General features: G+C 37.7%; 1 protein-coding gene across 1 annotated transcript; it reads right to left on the bottom strand.

Annotated features, from left to right (window-relative positions):
* Positions 1 to 2,936: 2,936 nt before the first annotated feature.
* Positions 2,937 to 15,153, bottom strand: Gr28a (Gustatory receptor 28a). Its single transcript, XM_073966398.1, has 3 exons — positions 14,459 to 15,153; positions 3,213 to 3,830; positions 2,937 to 3,142 (listed from the first exon to the last, which is right to left on the bottom strand). The coding sequence occupies exons 1-3, from the start codon at positions 15,080 to 15,082 to the stop codon at positions 3,044 to 3,046; spliced, it is 1,341 nt and encodes a 446-aa protein (XP_073822499.1). The 5' UTR covers positions 15,083 to 15,153; the 3' UTR covers positions 2,937 to 3,043.
* Between the last annotated feature and the right edge of the window lie 3,857 nt (positions 15,154 to 19,010).

Here is a 19,010-nt window from a genome sequence, read left to right as displayed (position 1 = left end):
TATTCGGAAAATTATCGGATGTTTGATGCGATATTCGGAAAAATTCTGTTGATTTATACAAATTCGGAAAATTTCCCGATGTTTGCTACGAACTTCTCAATAATTATTTTCTTTATTTGTTGAACATTATACATTGGGTTTAATAGTAGTATTCATTATAATACCCTAGACAAAATACAAAATGTGTATGAAAACTTCCCATTTTCTTTTGTTTTAAAATACATAATAACTTGTTCCTCTACGTTTTACTCACTTAACTGCTGCGAAATAACTAAAAAACAAGCTACAGCATTCAAACAAAACATAGAAATTTCCCTTGCCGTTGATTGTAGATCATTGATGTCCAAAATAAATGAGAGAGAATTAATGGGAGAGTAATGTGTCTTTGTTAAACAATGGCTGACATGGCTCTCATTTGAATTCGTTATTCTCTGTTGTTACGATAACGTGCAGGCGTGTACATCAATCGTGTAGATGATGAACTCTCAACCGAAGGTCGGGAATTTAGCTCGTGAGAAAAAGGAACGAAACAAAATTTCTTTTCAGATTATGTGCAGAGTACTCGGAAACTAATCGGAAAAAAGAAATAAAATTTCCCTTCAGAGAATGTGCAGAGTACTCGGAAATTAATCGGAAAGAAAACAAATCAAAATTTCCCTTCAGAGAATGTGCAGAGCACTCGCAAAATAATCGGAAAAAAATGTTAGAAAATATCGGAAAAAATCTGATATCAGAGCCATCGGCAAAAATTCTTGGCTGGGAACTAGAGTAAAAATAAAGCTCACTTTAGCTATGCTCCAGAATGTTGTTGATAGAAAAGTGTTCCCGTATTTCCAAATAGTAACAGCTGTACCGAAACTTAAGACAGTGAAAATAAAAATGCTATTCTCATGTTGTTGACAAGTTTGGCTGATCTAACATCAATATTGCTTGTATCCTATTTGTATAAACGCTGACATTTTTGCTACAATAATTTAATTAGTAAAACCTTGGTGTTACTTAAAGGGACACACTTTGATTCATGTTGTATTGTGTATAGCATGGTAGAGTCATTACAAGGTAGGGCATAGCAAACAGCTGATTACAATTTTTTCTATTGGTTTGCTTATTCTTTCAAATCAGTATACACAAATTGTGTATGTATTTGTATGGTTTTGAAAATTATGACAAAATATTTTATACACATTAAAATTCCGTCGAAATAAAAATTGTTATTACAACTTTTTTTATTTGTATTTATTACAACATTGTGATGAAACTTTTGAACATATACAGAAGCTGGCTCTGTAAAGAAAACTTAGCCTCCCATTCATTTTAAGCGTTTTTAGTTAATGATCCAAAATATCAAATAAATAGTACAACCTGTTGCATATTCAGTTATGGTAATTCTGAGAGAATAAGCAAATACACCCAGGCCTTGTTTTTCACAATTGGTCTGTTCCTTTACTTTAAAAAATGGTAACAGTGGCAAAAAATGGTAAAAGTGGTGAACTGGTCTCATATAAATTGTATGCTTGTTAAAGTAAAGGAACGCTTTGCAGGTTAAAAATGGTAAGAAATGGTAACCTCAGGCAGGTAAAGGAACAGAGCTAATTTGTTCGAACCTGACCTACCTTCCAAATTATTGTACCATGGTGTATAGCATATGGTTACTGCTGGTGATCTTAACATCCCCAACTTTCCAATTGATTCGGATGCTTGGTATACATTTACGAAATCCACTCGATTTCAACTGTTAATTCCTTCTTATTATAAGCGTTTGCAACGAAGAATAAAGCTGAAAACAGATACAACGTTTGATTAAAGTTTTGCGTTGGGCGTCGAGAAAAAAACAACAACAACAGGGCGACGACGATACTAAAGTCCAGCGTTTATCTGTTTGTCGGCATATATTTCAAATGAATTTGAATTTTTCGGCATCATGTCCAACAGTGTAAAAACGGCCAAAACGACACAAAACTTTAGTCAAACGTTGTATCTGTTTTCAGCTTAAGTCCCCTCGAAGAAAGAAGTCTTTCATTTCTGTCGGTTAAAAAAACCCGAATACGTCCATTAAAAGAAAATAGCGTCGAATTCACAGTCTTTTTCTTTTCTGCAAAACGAAATTTTCTTTTTCCTAAACTAGAGAATTCAAATAACTATAATTAAAGCCTCGATACATAAGAAGCATGGCATTCTTGCTGAAGTCATATCTGATAAAGACTAAAGGCGTGGGTACGTAAGCCGCCCGGCTTTCTTGCTTAATTCATTTCTCGTAAAGAAATAAAGAAATGTCAGATCAACATTTCAATTATGGATACTTTACACGATATGTTATTTTACATATGTGCTGTCACTTTGCATATACACTTTGTATATAAAAAGTGACAACCCATATGTATAAAACATATCGTGTAACGTACCCATTAGGTCTAACTTGGTCTTTGGTCTTTTACCAGAAATGAACTAAGCAAGAAAGCCGAGCGGTTTATGTACCCAGGCCTTAAAGACCAAGTTCGACCTAATAAAAAGATTTCAGAATCACATTTGAATTAGGTCGAACTTGGTCTTTAGTCATTTACCAGATATGACTTAAGCACGAATGCCATGCTTCTTATGTGTCGAGGCCTTTATACCTTCACACGACGCTTAAAGCTGAAAGCACATACAACGTTTGAGTAAAGTTTTGCGTTGACAAAAAACAACAACAACAGGGCGACGCCGACATGAAAGTCCGGCGTTGATGTGTTTGCCGGCATATATTTCAAATGAATTTGAATCATGCCCAACAGTGTAAAAACGGCCAAAACTACACAAAACTTTACTCAAACGTTGTATGTGTTTTCAGCTTAATAGACGAGTTGATTCTTTAATGAAAATAACACATTTATACATAATTCCCTCCCCTTTTCAAATAAAACAACTTTTATTTTGAATCATTGTTAATTATGGAAGGCACATGGTTTATTCTCTCTCTCCCTCTCTGTGACCTTTCAAGATACAACAATATATTGCAACTATTTAGAAGGTACTTTTTGGCACATCAAAACAATAAATATTCCATTTAAGAAACACAATTTGTAACATTAGCATTGGCATCTATATGATGCATGGTACGGAACTGGACCAAGATAATCAAGTAGCATGTGGCAGCTCCGGTCATCTGAAAAGCACAAACATATTTTTATTACAAGTATTTAAATACTAAATTCAAATAGTCCTTTTTTACTTACCGTAAATATCAAAGTTCGATCCAAATTAAATAGCTCAGCAGCGGTGAATCTAACACGCCTATGTTGCAACTGCAACGAAAGACGTAACAGACGATCTCGGATATCTCCATCATCGGTGATGTTCAATATTTTATGGACAATGGCGGCACATTTTCCACTTTCTTTGATCGTTCTACTGCTACCCTCGACAATCAGGACAATGATAATGACATACCAGAACATTTGGGCAATGAAGAAGGCAAAGAATTCATCGGCTTCAAAGACCTCGACACAATTTGGATTTAACTTTACTTCCAAAATATAGAAATCATCAAAGAGAATAAAAAGGAATGAGATGGCTATTATTGCCAACAGCGGATACGTAAAGTACTCTTCTATGGTGTTGCAAATATCACACAATAGGTTGTGAATATTGGTAACTTGTCGCAGAGCCAATTCGGGATTTTGTCGTATAATCGATGCAACACTAAAACGTTGTTGCTGGCTAGCTGTTATTGTTGGTATTGTGGCTGGACGTCGTCGTGGAACACTGCGATTAATGCGCACCACTGAATGTAACGGAGATAACTCAACGGCATGGCTGTCTTCTATGTGAGAATCTAAAATGTCCTGCAGAATCTGAAAATAAGGAATGAAAAAAAGTACATCAAATTATAATATGAACAAAGTGTCTCCTGAAAGATTAGAAATCCCCGGAAACCTGTTATATGTAAAAAATCTGAAATATGAACAAATTGCAATTCCACCAGATCCCCAATTCATTTCCACAAAGGGAAACTGTTTTGTTTTGACTTCGTTTTGTAAGCCTTAAAATAGCTTGGTCACTGCTGTGCTGGTAACCTAGCTCAGTCCCCAATTTCTCCTATGAGATCAACATCATTTGCTTAACTGGAAATTAAAAAAGTGAAATGAGGTGGAGTAATTTCATGGGTAACTTTAACGCAAAAATTGTCAGCGATAACACCAGTGCCCGATTAACAAGGGGAATGCATGGATATGGAGTTAAAGACTGTGTCAAACATTTCAACTTGTCATTGGTGGCTCCATCTTCCCGCACAAGGAGATTCATAAATACACATGGACATCATCGAGCGGCAATACTTGTAACCAGATAGATCACATATGCGTGAGTAGAAGATGGAGGTGCTCGCTGTCAGACGTCAGAAATAAAAGAGGCGCAGACATTGACAGTGACCACCAGCTCATCATAGGCGAAAACAAAATCAAATTGTAATGCCAAAGAAGAAACACCAGACACAGAAGGCGGAAAGAACTACGCCTACAGCAACTCCAAAACAACACAACCAGAAACACCCTAGCCACGACAACACGCGAAAATTTACCAACAAGCCAACACCAAACATGGGAACATATCACATCATCACAACAAGATGCAGTTGAATAACAACAATATCCCAAGAGTGCAGTATAAACAACTAGCTAAACAAGTGAAGAAAGCTGCAAGAAGAGACAAAAGAAAGTTCCTAAAAGATGTGGCAAAAGCAGCAGAGGAAACAGCAAGGCAGAATAACATGAGAAAGCTACACCGGCCTATAGATAGTCTCACAAAACGAAGGTGTACCAGGAACCAAGCAGTAAAAGACCGCAATGGTAGACGCCTAACGAAAAATTATGAACAAATTCAAAGATAGAGAGAACATTCCGAAAAAATGTACAATAGCAGTCCAAGGGAAATTACGTTGAATATACCCTGTAACCCTCCCAGCTTGAATGAAATAAAAGAGGCAATAGAACAACTAAAAAGTAACAAATCAGCTTTACGGGCCGACGCTAGAACCGCAGCTGAATTACTACGACCTCACATCATATCAGCTTGGGAAGAAGAAGACTGCGTCCAACATGGAACAACTTTTTTGTTTTCGGGTAAAATGTGTAAAACTCGTAAAAATTTTAAAAACTTTTTAGTTCTGGAACAAAGCTAAGGTATCATTGTTAATTTACTCACAAATGGCGACTTGAAAGATTGTAAAGGCCTGGGTACATAAGCTGCTTTGCCTGGTTGCCTTGTCTTCCTGCTTCATATTTGACATAATAAAAATAAAAGAATAAAGGAGGTCGAGCAAATTTTGAACTGGATTGCCCTTTTCTTTTTTATTCTTTTATCAGAAGTAAGCAAGGTAAAACTTGGTTTGCATTTACGAAATTCACTCGATTTCAAGTGTCTATTCCATTACTTAAACGTCAAATGAAATCCAATGGATTTCGGATGAGTTTTCATTTGACGTATACGGAAAGGAATTGACAGTTGAAATCGAGTGTATTTCGTAAATGTAAAGCAAGCATAAGCAGGCAAGGTAGCTTATGTACTCAGCCCTTAACAACTGGAGAGGAATAACCCTGCTGAACACCATATACAATATACTAGCATTTATAATACAAGAAAGAATTCAAAGGCTAAAAACATTCTGAGAGATGAACAAGCTGGCTTCAGACCAAATAGAAGAAGACCAAGCCAACACCCTACGAGTCATAATAGAACAACAATCAATTGAATGGCGCACCCCCCTGTATCTACTGTTCATCGATTTCAAAGAAGCATTGAGCAAAAAGGGAGTACCCCAGAAAATAATCCGAATAATAAAAGCGATGTACGAGAATGCAGAACTCTCAGTTCATCACAACGAAAACACAAGCCGACCATTCCTCACAAATGCGGGAGTAAAGCAAGGATACCCTCTGTCACCCCTACTGTTCACAATTGTACTGGATGAAATAGTGAGTGAAATCTGCTCTCAGAGAAGAGGCATAACATGGAGTCACGAAGACTTAGACTATGCGTATGATATATGCCTTTTCTCTCACAAGATATCCAACATGCCGTCAAAATTAGAAGACCTGGAGAGACTTGCTCGTAATGTTGGACTTGAGATCAAGAAAACAAAGACCATGAGAATAAAAAACACCAGTACAGAACGCATCATGTTACACGTTCAAGCAATTGAATATGTCGACAGCTTCTGCTATCTAGAAACACTGTAACAACGAATGGCGGTGCAGAAACGGACGTAATCAATAGGCTAAATAAAGCGAGAGCAGCATTTGGACGTATCTATGTTGTATGGAGAAGCACACATATATCCAGGAAAACCAAGCTTATTCGATGGCTTGTATCTAACACCATCACGCAAAAGCTACAGGTATTCATAAACGAATGCCTCAGGATCATATGCAGTATATTCTGGCCCAACACTATAAGTAACATAGAACTGTGGAACTTAACAAACCAGGAACTCATACAAAAGCAGGTTAGACGTAGGAAATGGAGGTGGATTGGCCACACCTTAAGAAAAAATGTTCACAGCATAACCAGGATGGTTAAAAACAATCCTGGATTGAATTCTGTGTAAGTTTACACAAACACTACTTATATGAAGAGATATGACGACTGAAACTCAATAAATCTTTTTCTGGACGCACTTTCCAGGTTTGGCAGATAGAACCATCGAAGTTTAAACCAATATGACTCAACATAGAAACTGCATTGAATCCGAAAAAATAAAAAGTCTGAGGAAAGTCATCTAAACCGAATTGAGTCGGAAGAATTATCGATCACATCCACAATAATGTATTTGTGTATTCTTTCCCCATGGAAGCGGCCACAAGTTAACATGGGTGAAATGTAATGGATGCACTTCTGAGACAGCTTTGATATTAGTCGCCTAATTCAATTGCAACGCTCTCCGCAACAAAGTCAGCAAAACAGGGAGTTCCCTAAGGCGCGGTGATATCTCCGAAAAAGTTCAACTTCGGCCTTTCTAAAATTCAACAACCTCCAGATGGCAGAACTGGAAAATACCATTGGCCTATCTGTACCAATATTCGCATAAATAATTCCACTTGGAAACAGCAAAATTGCAAGAAAAAAACCAGAACATTACAGTTCTGTGATCCCGTTACAATTTGGTTTGTACATCAGTGTGTATATAAAAAGGGACGCCATCAGAAGGAGACAGATATAGCATTTTCATGAAGTAATGGATGAAGAAGAAGGAATAAATCCACCACAACCACCACCACCATGGCCGCAAAGAAAGAGAGAGAGAGAGAGAGCGGCGAGAAACAAAAAAGAGAATAAAGACATAAGAAGAGATAGAAGTAGAAGCAGGAAAAAGAAAAAGCAAATGAAGTTAATGTAAACACAAACGAAAAGCAAGATCAGGGCAATAGCGAGAAAGCAACAATAGAATTAAGTAATGAAGCCACAACAAACATGGAAACAGCTGAGCTAGAAGGAAATGTCACTCTAAGGGAAGACGCCAACAATAACAGCCCCAGTGACCACGTAAGCATTGAAAAGATCTCCCCAGGTAAGCGTAGTAATGTTTCCGATGTTTGTGCATATGATGATGACAAGATTTATCAGGATGGCTTTGACCGCACAAGTGTAAATGTTGTTAATCTCTTAAGTGGGGTACACACGATAAGTTTTGACTGTCAGTTTTGCTCAAATAATCGGTTGCTTGCCAGTGTGGCCATTCATTTTTTGTCAGTCATCAGGCAACCACAAAACAAGAGTAACAAGAGTAACGCGGAAAGACATGGTAGAACAAATACAAGGTAAAGTTAATACTACAACAAATACAACTCGAACAACAACCACAAAGGAATTTGTTTTTGTTTGTAACGTTACTGCCAGTTGTATTTGTAAACAAAACCAGGAAATGTCTATAAATTATTGGAATTTAAAAAACTAATAATTTTTCACATTTGGTTGAATATTTTGGAAAACATGAATAAAAATTCGTTACATTTTCAATTTTTATGTTTCCACATCATTCCACTAAATGCATAAATTCTCGCAGAAAGTAGAATTCTTGCAGAAAAGTTTGGGGTCGCTGTAAATTCATAGAAAAAGGAGAAACTGTTTCAATGTTTTGTTTTAGAAATCAAAGAAGCACATGTTTATTAGGGCTTTATTTTTTTTTAATTTTAACAAAATACCTCACATATTAACAAACGTTGTATCGCCTCTACAACCGGTGATTTACTGCGCGGCTTATCGTTTGAACTTGGAGGAGGTTACATATCATTGATATGAAGAAGTCTTTCTGGGAAATGGTTTTTTCCGAATGATATATTTTTTTTTCTCAAAAAATATATGTCCCTAATGTACATCGAAATAGAAATGAATGTATAAAATGTCATATGAAATTTGACACTAACACTACAACCCAATTCAGTCAGCTGGGTATTGCTGCTACCTTTTCTTGTTCTACCATGGCGGAAAGATGGGGACAACAACGTCCCAACTCAAAGATAAAAATATTTTTTAATGGCTCTGAGATTCCTAAGGAAGTAAAATTTTACAAGGCATTTCGTCTCTTTTGGCCAATGTTACAGATTTAATCACTTCACAGGTCACTGCAAACAAAGATGGCAACATTGTGAAAAACGCTTCACAACACAGAATAATAACGAGCATTGTGTTTCTCCTGTGGTTTGTCCTAATTGCAAGGGGGATCACAATCCTTGGGACAAAAGGTGTCCAACCAGGGAGGTTGAATACCAAATTAAGAGGATGATGACAATCGAAAACCTGTCTAGGAAAGAGGTGCGTGATAGAGGAGGAGCTCAAAAAGAATAGAAAAGTTGAAGACCACAGAAGCTAGAAACACGATAAACAACACCGAGGACTCCATGAGGTGGATGTTTTTGAAAAATCCTTTCTCAAAAGTTGCTAAAAGGAAGATAAACAGGGAAAGAGAGCTAGAAAAAGCTCGCAAAAACATAGAGGAGCATAGACAAGTGTTAAATGAAGGTGAAACATATCTATCACCCAATGGTAGTGCCTTGAGAAATTCTGGTGATAAGATCAACGAAGTTGAAAACTTGCTAAATTCCTTGACATCTGGTGTCTAATAGCAGAAGAAGAATGTGACAACCTTAGTTTGGAAGAAATCAATTCAATTAATAAGCTTAAAAGCAAGTTCTCGGATGAGGTATTAAACATTGAGGTTTCTCTTGTTAGAGCAGGACGCAAGGAAGTAGACACAGAGAAGAGTATCATAGAGGACATAATATAACATCTTTTATCTGTTGTTATTTATGTTAAAAATATTACAATATAATATCCAAAGTATTAATAAAAAACAAAACAAGGATCTACTTGAATTGCATCTTGAAATTTGTGGTTACGATGTTGCACTCCAGACCGAAACATGGGTTAGGGATGCAACATCTACCAACATTTGTAATTACAACTTCTACGGTAAAAGTAGAAGAGATGGATATGGTGGCGTCGGGATCTACGTAAAGCGTAGCCTGATATTCTCGCTCTTAAAATTTGACCCAAGTCCGGACATAATTGGTATCACTACTCAAAATCTAAAAAATCGTCTTTATTCCTCTAATGCTTTCAAGAATATCTTTGCGGTTTTATTTAATAAGATCTCCACTTTTAAGTTGCCGACCTTGCTTGTTGGTGACTTCAATGCGAAGTCTGTGCATTGGGTAACTCTTATACAAATCCTCAAGTGGAAATTTTGTGCAGATTATCAGACAAGAAACACTTTATTTGTTGTAATTCTGGTGAACCTTCTTTTGTTTTAGATTTGAATTTTCTCAATACTCAGTTTAGTCAGTTTTGATTGGGAAGTTGGGGATGTCAAAATTACTGGCAGCAGCCATATGCCAATCACAATAGAACTTGAAGGTAATTGTGTGCCACTGACCAACACCAAAGTCTTGCTCAAAAAAAAAAAAAAAAAAAGATGTCAAACAAATATCTAAATTAAAAATAGGTGATAATCTTAATGAAGTAGCAGGGAGTGAACCAACGCCGATATCCTTTGATAACATCGCTGGAATCAGACCTAAATTGGAAGTGGTTGATATGGAGAAATTCCTCCGGACTCGAATCCTGAACCGGATTTAATTTCATATGCAATGATTGAAACTCTTAATCAACAGGAACGTCATAAATATTTTAACGTCTTACATCAAGTATGGAATGAGGGAAATTCCCAGAAGAATGGAGAAATATTAGGATAGCGCCAGTTCTATGGCAAAGCCCAGGATTTGTCTTGGTCCCTCTTTCATCTCAAGTGGACACTGACCTCCCCGTTAAAGGTAGTGAGCTAACATGTGCCGTGCGTTCACCCATAAGAACGTTAAAAACTTGGGTTTGGGCGTCGGGTTAGTAACCCACCCCTAGAAAAAACAGCCTACTACAAAAAACGAAAGAAAAGAAAAACAAACCCCTCTAAAGTTGACGAACCCCGCAAACGTTTCAAGGGCCATGATCTGCGAATCTGTACCTGCAATGTTCCCACTCTTTATAGGGAAGCATTACGCATTGGCAGATGTACTAGGAAAGTACAGGGCCGACATTACTGCCATAAAGGAAATACGATGGAATGGGAAAGGCGTCAAGACAACGCCTAAAGGTGATGCACTGTATTATAGCTGCCATGACACAAAGCATGAGTTTGGTTGCGGATTTGTAGTTAGTCGGAGACTAAAACATCTGGTATCCAGCTTCACCCCAGTGAATGAAAGACTAGATGCAATTCGATTAAAAGCAAAATTCTTCAACATCAGATTTATTTGCGCTCATGCTCCCACTGAAGACAAGGACGAACATACCAAAGATATATTTTACGAGCGCTTAGAAGAAACATATGACCGCTCCCCTGCCCATGACAATAAAATTATTCTAGGCGATTTTAATGCCAAAATTGGAAAGGAGAATATCTTTGGCCCAACAGTCGGGAAATTCAGTCGCCACAGTGAAACATTTGACAATGGTATGAGGCTGATAGACTTTGCAGCTGCAAAAAACATGATAGTTAGCAGTACCAGATTTAAGCATCTCGATATTCATAATGACACCTGGTTTTCGCTAGATCAAAGAACAACAAATCAAATTAATCACGTTGTGATAGATGGAAGACATGCATCAAGCGTGTTGGATGTACGATTGTTCCGAGGTGCAAACATAGACTCGGACCACTACCTTGTTGCAGCAAAGGTACGTACCAGATTAAACGTAGCAAACAAAGTGCGAACAGACACAACACGGAAATTGGACATCGGTAAGCTGCAATCACAACAGATAGCCCAAGCATATTCCACTCAACTGGCCCAACTGCTTAATCAAAGCACTCCTCGCTCCGATAACATATCAGGACAATGTCAAAACATTGCCCACTCCATGCAAACAGCCGCAAAATCAGTACTTGGATACCAGAGACCTCCACCAAGGAATACATGGTATGACCAGGAGTGTCGTGCTGCTACCGAAGAGAAAAATCCGGCATATAGGACTACTTACAATCAGTAGTAACGCGTAGCGCACGAGAGAGGTATCGGGAGAAAAGGAGAGAGAAGAAACGTCTTTTCTGCAGGAAAAAGAGAGAGATAGAAAAGCGGGAGTGTGAACAAATCGAGATGTACAGGAGACAGAATGAAGTCCGAAAATTCTACCAAAGAGTCAAGCATCAAACTGATGGCTTTGGAACTGGTACATTCTCCTGTAGAGACGAGATAATTGGACCATACTAATGCGGCTTTAGACCCGGCAAGTCCACCATTAACCAGATATTTACCCTGAGGCAAATCCTGGAGAATACCCAAGAGGTGCAGATCGACCCATACAACCTTTTTGTCGATTATAAAGCAGCCTTCGACAGCCCGCTACATTCAAAGGTATTCCAAGCCATGTCTGAATTTGGTATCCTCGCAAAGCTCATTCGGCTTTGTAAAATGACTCTAACTGACACAAGATCTTCAGTTAAAATAGGAAAGAACCTCTCCGAACAGTTTAGTACCAAAAGAGGTTTCAGACAAGGAGACAGCCTTTAGTGTGACCTATTCAACATTTTGCTGGTACACCAATAGTCACATGTTACTTGCTTATGCTGATGATATAGACATCATGGGACGATCAGTAAAATAAGTAACCGATACCTTTATGAAGGTCGAAGGAGAATCTGCTAAAGTGGGTCTGGCGGTAAACGGCGAGAAGACCAAGTTGGTGGTGTCGACGAGCAATGCGTCCATTGAGATCGGGCCAACTGTTGAAGTTGGTTCCTATAATTTTGAGATAGTTAAAGACTTCGTATACCTTGGCGCCGCCTTAAACACAACAAACGACATCAGTTGTGAAATAAAAAGACAAATTGTATTGACCAACTTTGGTTTAAGTAAGCAGTCTAAAAACAAAGCCACAACTCGTCAAACAAAAATAACGCTTTACAAAACACTGATACTACCCGTGCTGATGTATGGTTCCGAAGCCTGGGTACTTGCGCAAGCAAATAAGGCAGTGCTTGGCGTGTTTGAGAAAAAAATTCTTCGAAAGATCTACGGACCAATCTGCGTTGACGGTGAATATCGATGTCGCATGAACCACGAGCTGTATCTGCTGTACAACGACATCAATATTGTTAAACGTATCGAGATGCAGCGATTGCGTTGGCTAGGCCATATCATAAGAATGAGCGATGGTGAACCCGCTAAAAAGGCGTATAAATTCGAGCCACATGGCGGTGCACGCAGAATTGTCAGGTCAAGGAATAGATGGCGCAAACAAGTGGATGATGAGATGAAAAGGCGCGGTATTCCAGAGTGCGAAGCAACAAATAGAGAGAAATGGAGAACTTTTCTTAGTTCGGCCTATGGAACAAATGTTCTGTAATGGGCCAGCTAAGTAAGTAATCTCAAAACATCTCCACCTAAAACTGTCAACATATGTCCATGTTTTGGTATAGGTCCCATTTAACGCTACCTTCCGATTTTCGGTATTTTGAGGATTTTAGCTACAATTTTTGACCGAACTACCTGTAATTTGACGGTTGAGGTTCCTAGTAAAAACAAAATATATCCACCAAAAACTGTCAATGTGGGTCCATGTTTTGGTGTATAGCCCCCATATAACGTTACCTCTCCATTTTCGATATTTTGAAGATGTTAGCTACAATTTTCGATATTTGAGGTTCCCAGTGGTCACACAACATCTCCACCAAACCCCCCATTGTCAACATAGCTCCATATATTCGTATAGCCCCCATATAACGGTGCCTCCCCAGTTTTAGTATTTTGACCGAACTATCTGTAATTCGAAAAACTGCCAACATAGGTCAATGGTTTGGTAGATTCCCCATATAATGGTACCTCCCGATTTTCGGTTTTTTGGATTATAGCTACAATTTTTGACCCAAGTATCTGCAATTCGACATTTGAGGTTTAATCCTATCCAAATTTTTGTCGGTTCATACGCCCAATATTTTGAAAACCCCCCTAAATACATACGTTTTTTTTTTTTTTGGGAAAAAATATTTCAATCCACACAGGCTGAGGGTATATATCTGCCGACTAATACTTTTTTACTTGTTTTACCTTATTTAGGTATCTGTGATCACAAAATATCTCCGCCTAAAATTATGGACAGGAAAGAAAATAATTATTCCGTTGTAGTTCAGAATATTTTATGGTGGAGGGTATAAAAAATTCGGCCCAGCCGAACTTAACGCTTTTTTACTTGCTTTTTATTTAGGTCCGAGTCTGAGGCTATATCTTTGTCAACAAATTTGGCTGATACTTTCTTACTTGTTATTTCCTTAATTTTGTCTGTTTTCGTTCAGACTAACCAGTTCCGCGTATTTGACGACCATCGGTGGTGATGTCCTCTTGGCATCTCTTTATCTGAATCCACTTAATCTCCTATAATATTACTTTTGTCAACAAATATTGGTTTTGGGTAGGTATACGACGTTTTCGACGTGTGTATATACATACGTCACATTTTGTGACGTGTCTTTTCTGGTGTAGTAAAAATAATTTAATCGTACGTAGTCTTTATGTGACAACTGTAACACTAATCAAACACATCCAGCTCTGAGGTAATATTAGTTATTTTTAGAGCATACTTTTAGGCGCAATACACGAACAAGTAACAAATAAATGATTTCACAACTAAATGAATGTGGATCGATTTTTCCACTCCTTTACTAGGTGCCGGGGTTCGATTCCAAGGCCGGACAACATTATATTTTCAACGGTGACAAAAAATACCCCTCAGCGTATGTTGGGGTCTTAAGTCATTTCGTTCGGACTCGGCGATTTCAATGAGTTAATGTGAATCGGGACGCACTTATTGATATGCGAATGTCTCCCTTGTCACCTCCGGGATGTTTGAGGTAGAAGTTCGTCCATAATTCTTTATATACATATTTTTTTATATAGATTTTTTTTGTATTGCTTTTACACATTTTCCTTTTATTTACCTCATTTAACATATGGAAACGACTCTTCGCCAGGTGGGTGGTGCACATAAACTTAAATACCATAATACTAATGTTGATATGAGGCAAAGCAAACGTTGTAAAGACCACAAAGGATGGTGTTATTTCCGCCGATCGCAGCAACATATAGCTAACACACAAATAGATGAAATTGAAAAGCAACATGCCAAAGGACATGACGAAAGAATACCACAGGATTTTACGATAATTCAACTTCATTCCCAGCCGCACAAATATTTCATCGACTACCAAATTATTTTGTATAATTGAAATGAGACGATCACGTTTGAAGATGGCAAACCCGAAGATGGTTAACATTGCAATGACACCGGTTAACGAAAGGGTGGTATCTCCCAGTTTGGTGATATTTGTTTGAAAGAAGTAACCAATAATGGAACCGTTTTCACGACGCGACATAAAAAAACATAAAACGAAAAACAGGAAATGGGCAATACCCGCCACAAAAGATAAAGCCGAGGTGCGAACTTCATTTTGGGATTTCAAGTGAAATGGGGCCAAACCGATTATGGAAATGTAGGTTAGCGGTCGTAGCGATTGAAATATGTTATCCGCTTGGGTAAAACGTTCCCAGATTTTAATGCCCATTTTGGAAAAATCAAGAGATGTATTTTCTTTTTCGTATCGGAAATCGTATGAAAAATCGGAAAACACGTCCGCTGCCAATGGCCACTTGTTGTTAACTAATTATTAATATCCTTTCAAAGGCACAGCATGGCATGGTTCTTCACTATGTCACTGTCACTTCGCTCATCAATGTAATGTTTGACGCCAGCTGAGAAAAATAAAAAAAGTGTTCCTTGTGGTATGGGGTAATGTCATCAGGAGTTGAAAAAGGTGTTTTCTTCTATGACAAACATCAAACATCACACCCTTAGCAGCCAACTACTGGCGTGGCTATCAATTTGCCCGGAAGACCTGTCATAGAAATACGTAATTTGTTATTTATTTATAAGACATTTGTTACAATGTCTTGCAATTTATTTGCTTATACTTTTCCTCCACATTGCAAGCCTTTGCTCTGTATTCTGGACAGAAGTCAAATTCGAGAAGTCGATTTGACCAATTATTTAATTGACAAAACGGCGAAATGAACATCAGTTTCGTGGAATTATTTTAGTATTGAATTTCAGTTTCTTAAGTTTTTTTTTGCGACAACCATCTTTTATTTGTTAGGCGCTAATCGAAAGCAAATTGTTGGTATTTCAAGCAGTTATGTTCAAAATTGTAGCAAATTTGTAACAAATGTTTAATTTATTCTTAAATGGTATCCTGACACCATCGAAACATTGAATTCAGCTTGGCTGAATTATGGTTTCCATTAAAAATCTTCAATTCAGCCTGGCTGAATTAAGGTTTCCATAGGAAATCTTCAATTCAGCCTGGCAGAATTAAGGCTTCCATAGGAAATCTGAAATTTAGCCTGGCTGAATTAAGCTTTCCATAGGAAATCTTCAATTCAGCCTGGCTGAATTAAGCTTTCCATAGGAAATCTTCAATTCAGCCTGGCTGAATTAAGGTTTTCCATAAGAAATCTTCAATTCAGCCTGGCTGAATTAAGGTTTTCCATAGGAAATCTTCAATTCAGCCTGGATGAATTAAGGTTTCCATATGAAATCTTCAATTCAGCCTGGCTGAATTAAGGTTTCCATAGGAAATCTTCAATTCAGCATGGCTGAATTAAGGTTTCCATAGGAAATCTTCAATTCAGCATGGCTGAATTAAGGTTTCCATAGGAAATCTTCAATTCAGCCTAGCTGAATTAAGGTTTTCCATAGGAAATCTTCAATTCAGCCTGGCTGAATTAAGGTTTTCCATAGGAAATCTTCAATTCAGCCTGGCTGAATTAAGGTTTTCCATAGGAAATCTTCAATTCAGCCTGGCTGAATTAAGGTTTTCCATAGGAAATCTTCAATTCAGCCTGGCTGAATTAAGGTTTTCCATAGGAAATCTTCAATTCAGCCTGACTGAATTATGGTTTTCCATAGGAAATCTTCAATTCAGTCTGGCTGATTTAAGGTTTCCATAGGAAATCTTCAATTCAGCCTGGCTGAATTAAGGTTTCCATAGGAAATCTTCAATTCAGCCTGGCTGAATTAAGGTTTCCATAGGAAATCTTCAATTCAGCCTGGCTGAATTAAGGTTTCCATAGGAAATCTTCAATTCAGCCTGGCTGAATTAAGGTTTCCATAGGAAATCTTCAATTCAGCCTGGCTGAATTAAGGTTTCCTTAGGAAATCTTCAATTCAGCCTGGCTGAATTAAGGTTTCCATAGGAAATCTTCAATTCAGCCTGGCTGAATTAAGGTTTCCGTAGGAAATCTTCAATTCAGCCTGGCTGAATTAAGGTTTCCATAGGAAATCTTCAATTCAGCCTGGCTGAATTAAGGTTTCCATAGGAAATCTTCAATTCAGCCTGGCTGAATTAAGGTTTCCATAGGAAATCTTCAATTCAGCCTGGCTGAATTAAGGTTTCCATAGGAAATCTTCAATTCAGCCTGGCTGAATTAAGGTTTCCATAGGAAATCTTCAACTCAGCCGGGCTGAATTAAGTTTTCCATAGCAAATCTTCAATTCAGCCTGGCTGAATTAAGGTTTTCCATAGGAAAACTTCAATTCAGCCTGGCTGAATTAAGGTTTTCCATAGGAAAACTTCAATTCAGCCTGGCTGAATTAAGGTTTTCCATAGGAAATCTTCAATTCAGCCTGGCTGAATTAAGGTTTTCCATAGGAAATCTTCAATTCAGCCTGGCTGAATTAAGGTTTTCCATAGGAAAACTTCAATTCAGCCTGGCTGAATTAAGGTTTTCCATAGGAAAACTTTAATTCAGCCTGGCTGAATTAAGATTTTCCATAGGAAATCTTCAATTCAGCCTGGCTGAATTAAGGTTTCCATAGGAAATCTTCAATTCAGCCTGGCTGAATTAAGGTTTCCATAGGAAATCTTCAATTCAGCCTGGCTGAATTAAGGTTTCCATAGGAAATCTTCAATTCAGCCTGGCTGAATTAAGGTTTCCATAGGAAATCTTCAATTCAGCCTGGCTGAATTAAGGTTTCCTTAGGAAATCTTCAATTCAGCCTGGCTGAATTAAGGTTTCCATAGGAAATCTTCAATTCAACCTGGCTGAATTAAGGTTTCCATAGGAAATCTTCAACGCAGCCTGGCTGAATTAAGGTTTTCCATAGGATATCTTCAATTTAGCCTGGCTGAATTAAGGTTTTCCACAGGAAATCTTCAATTCAGCCTGGCTGAATTAAGGTTTTCCACAGGAAATCTTCAATTCAGCCTGGCTGAATTAAGGTTTTCCACAGGAAATCTTCAATTCAGCCTGGCTGAATTAAGGTTTTCCACAGGAAATCTTCAATTCAGCCTGGCTGAATTAAGGTTTTCCACAGGAAATCTTCAATTCAGCCTGGCTGAATTAAGGTTTTCCATAGGAAATCTTCAATTCAGCCTGGCTGAATTAAGATTTTCCATAGGAAATCTTCAATTCAGCCTGGCTGAATTAAGATTTTCCATAGGAAATCTTCAATTCAGCCTGGCTGAATTAAGATTTTCCATAGGAAATCTTCAATTCAGCCTGGCTGAATTAAGATTTTCCATAGGAAATCTTCAATTCAGCCTGGCTGAATTAAGATTTTCCATAGGAAATCTTCAATTCAGCCTGGCTGAATTAAGATTTTCCATAGGAAATCTTCAATTCAGCCTGGCTGAATTAAGATTTTCCATAGGAAATCTTCAATTCAGCCTGGCTGAATTAAGATTTTCCATAGGAAATCTTCAATTCAGCCTGGCTGAATTAAGATTTTCCATAGGAAATCTTCAATTCAGCCTGGCTGAATTAAGATTTTCCATAGGAAATCTTCAATTCAGCCTGGCTGAATTAAGATTTTCCATAGGAAATCTTCAATTCAGCCTGGCTGAATTAAGATTTTCCATAGGAAATCTTCAATTAAGCCTGGCTGAATTAAGATTTTCCATAGGAAATCTTCAATTCAGCCTGGCTGAATTAAGATTTTCCATAGGAAATCTTCAATTAAGCCTGGCTGAATTAAGATTTTCCATAGGAAATCTTCAATTCAGCCTGGCTGAATTAAGATTTTCCATAGGAAATCTTCAATTCAGCCTGGCTGAATTAAGATTTTCCATAGGAAATCTTCAATTCAGCCTGGCTGAATTAAGATTTTCCATAGGAAATCTTCAATTCAGCCTGGCTGAATTAAGATTTTCCATAGGAAATCTTCAATTCAGCCTGGCTGAATTAAGATTTTCCATAGGAAATCTTCAATTCAGCCTGGCTGAATTAAGATTTTCCATAGGAAATCTTCAATTCAGCCTGGCTGAATTAAGATTTTCCATAGGAAATCTTCAATTCAGCCTGGCTGAATTAAGATTTTCCATAGGAAATCTTCAATTCAGCCTGGCTGAATTAAGATTTTCCATAGGAAATCTTCAATTCAGCCTGGCTGAATTAAGATTTTCCATAGGAAATCTTCAATTCAGCCTGGCTGAATTA

This window comes from Musca autumnalis, unplaced genomic scaffold, assembly GCF_047663935.1.
Source record: "Musca autumnalis isolate F117 unplaced genomic scaffold, ASM4766393v1 scaffold_2, whole genome shotgun sequence".
Classification (NCBI taxonomy): domain Eukaryota; kingdom Metazoa; phylum Arthropoda; class Insecta; order Diptera; family Muscidae; genus Musca; species Musca autumnalis.
Note: the sequence above shows the minus strand (reverse complement) of the source record. Positions and strands in the feature narration are given on the sequence as shown.

Excerpts from the sequence above, each read along its gene's own strand:
- Gr28a (XM_073966398.1), bottom strand. The coding sequence starts at position 15,082 with ATGGGCATTAAAATCTGGGAACGTTTTACCCAAGCGGATAACATATTT. Across the intron at positions 3,831-14,458 it reads GTTTCCATATGTTAAATGAG|ATTCTGCAGGACATTTTAGA; the intron begins GTAAATAAAAGG and ends CCTTATTTTCAG. Across the intron at positions 3,143-3,212 it reads ATCGAACTTTGATATTTACG|ATGACCGGAGCTGCCACATG; the intron begins GTAAGTAAAAAA and ends TGTGCTTTTCAG.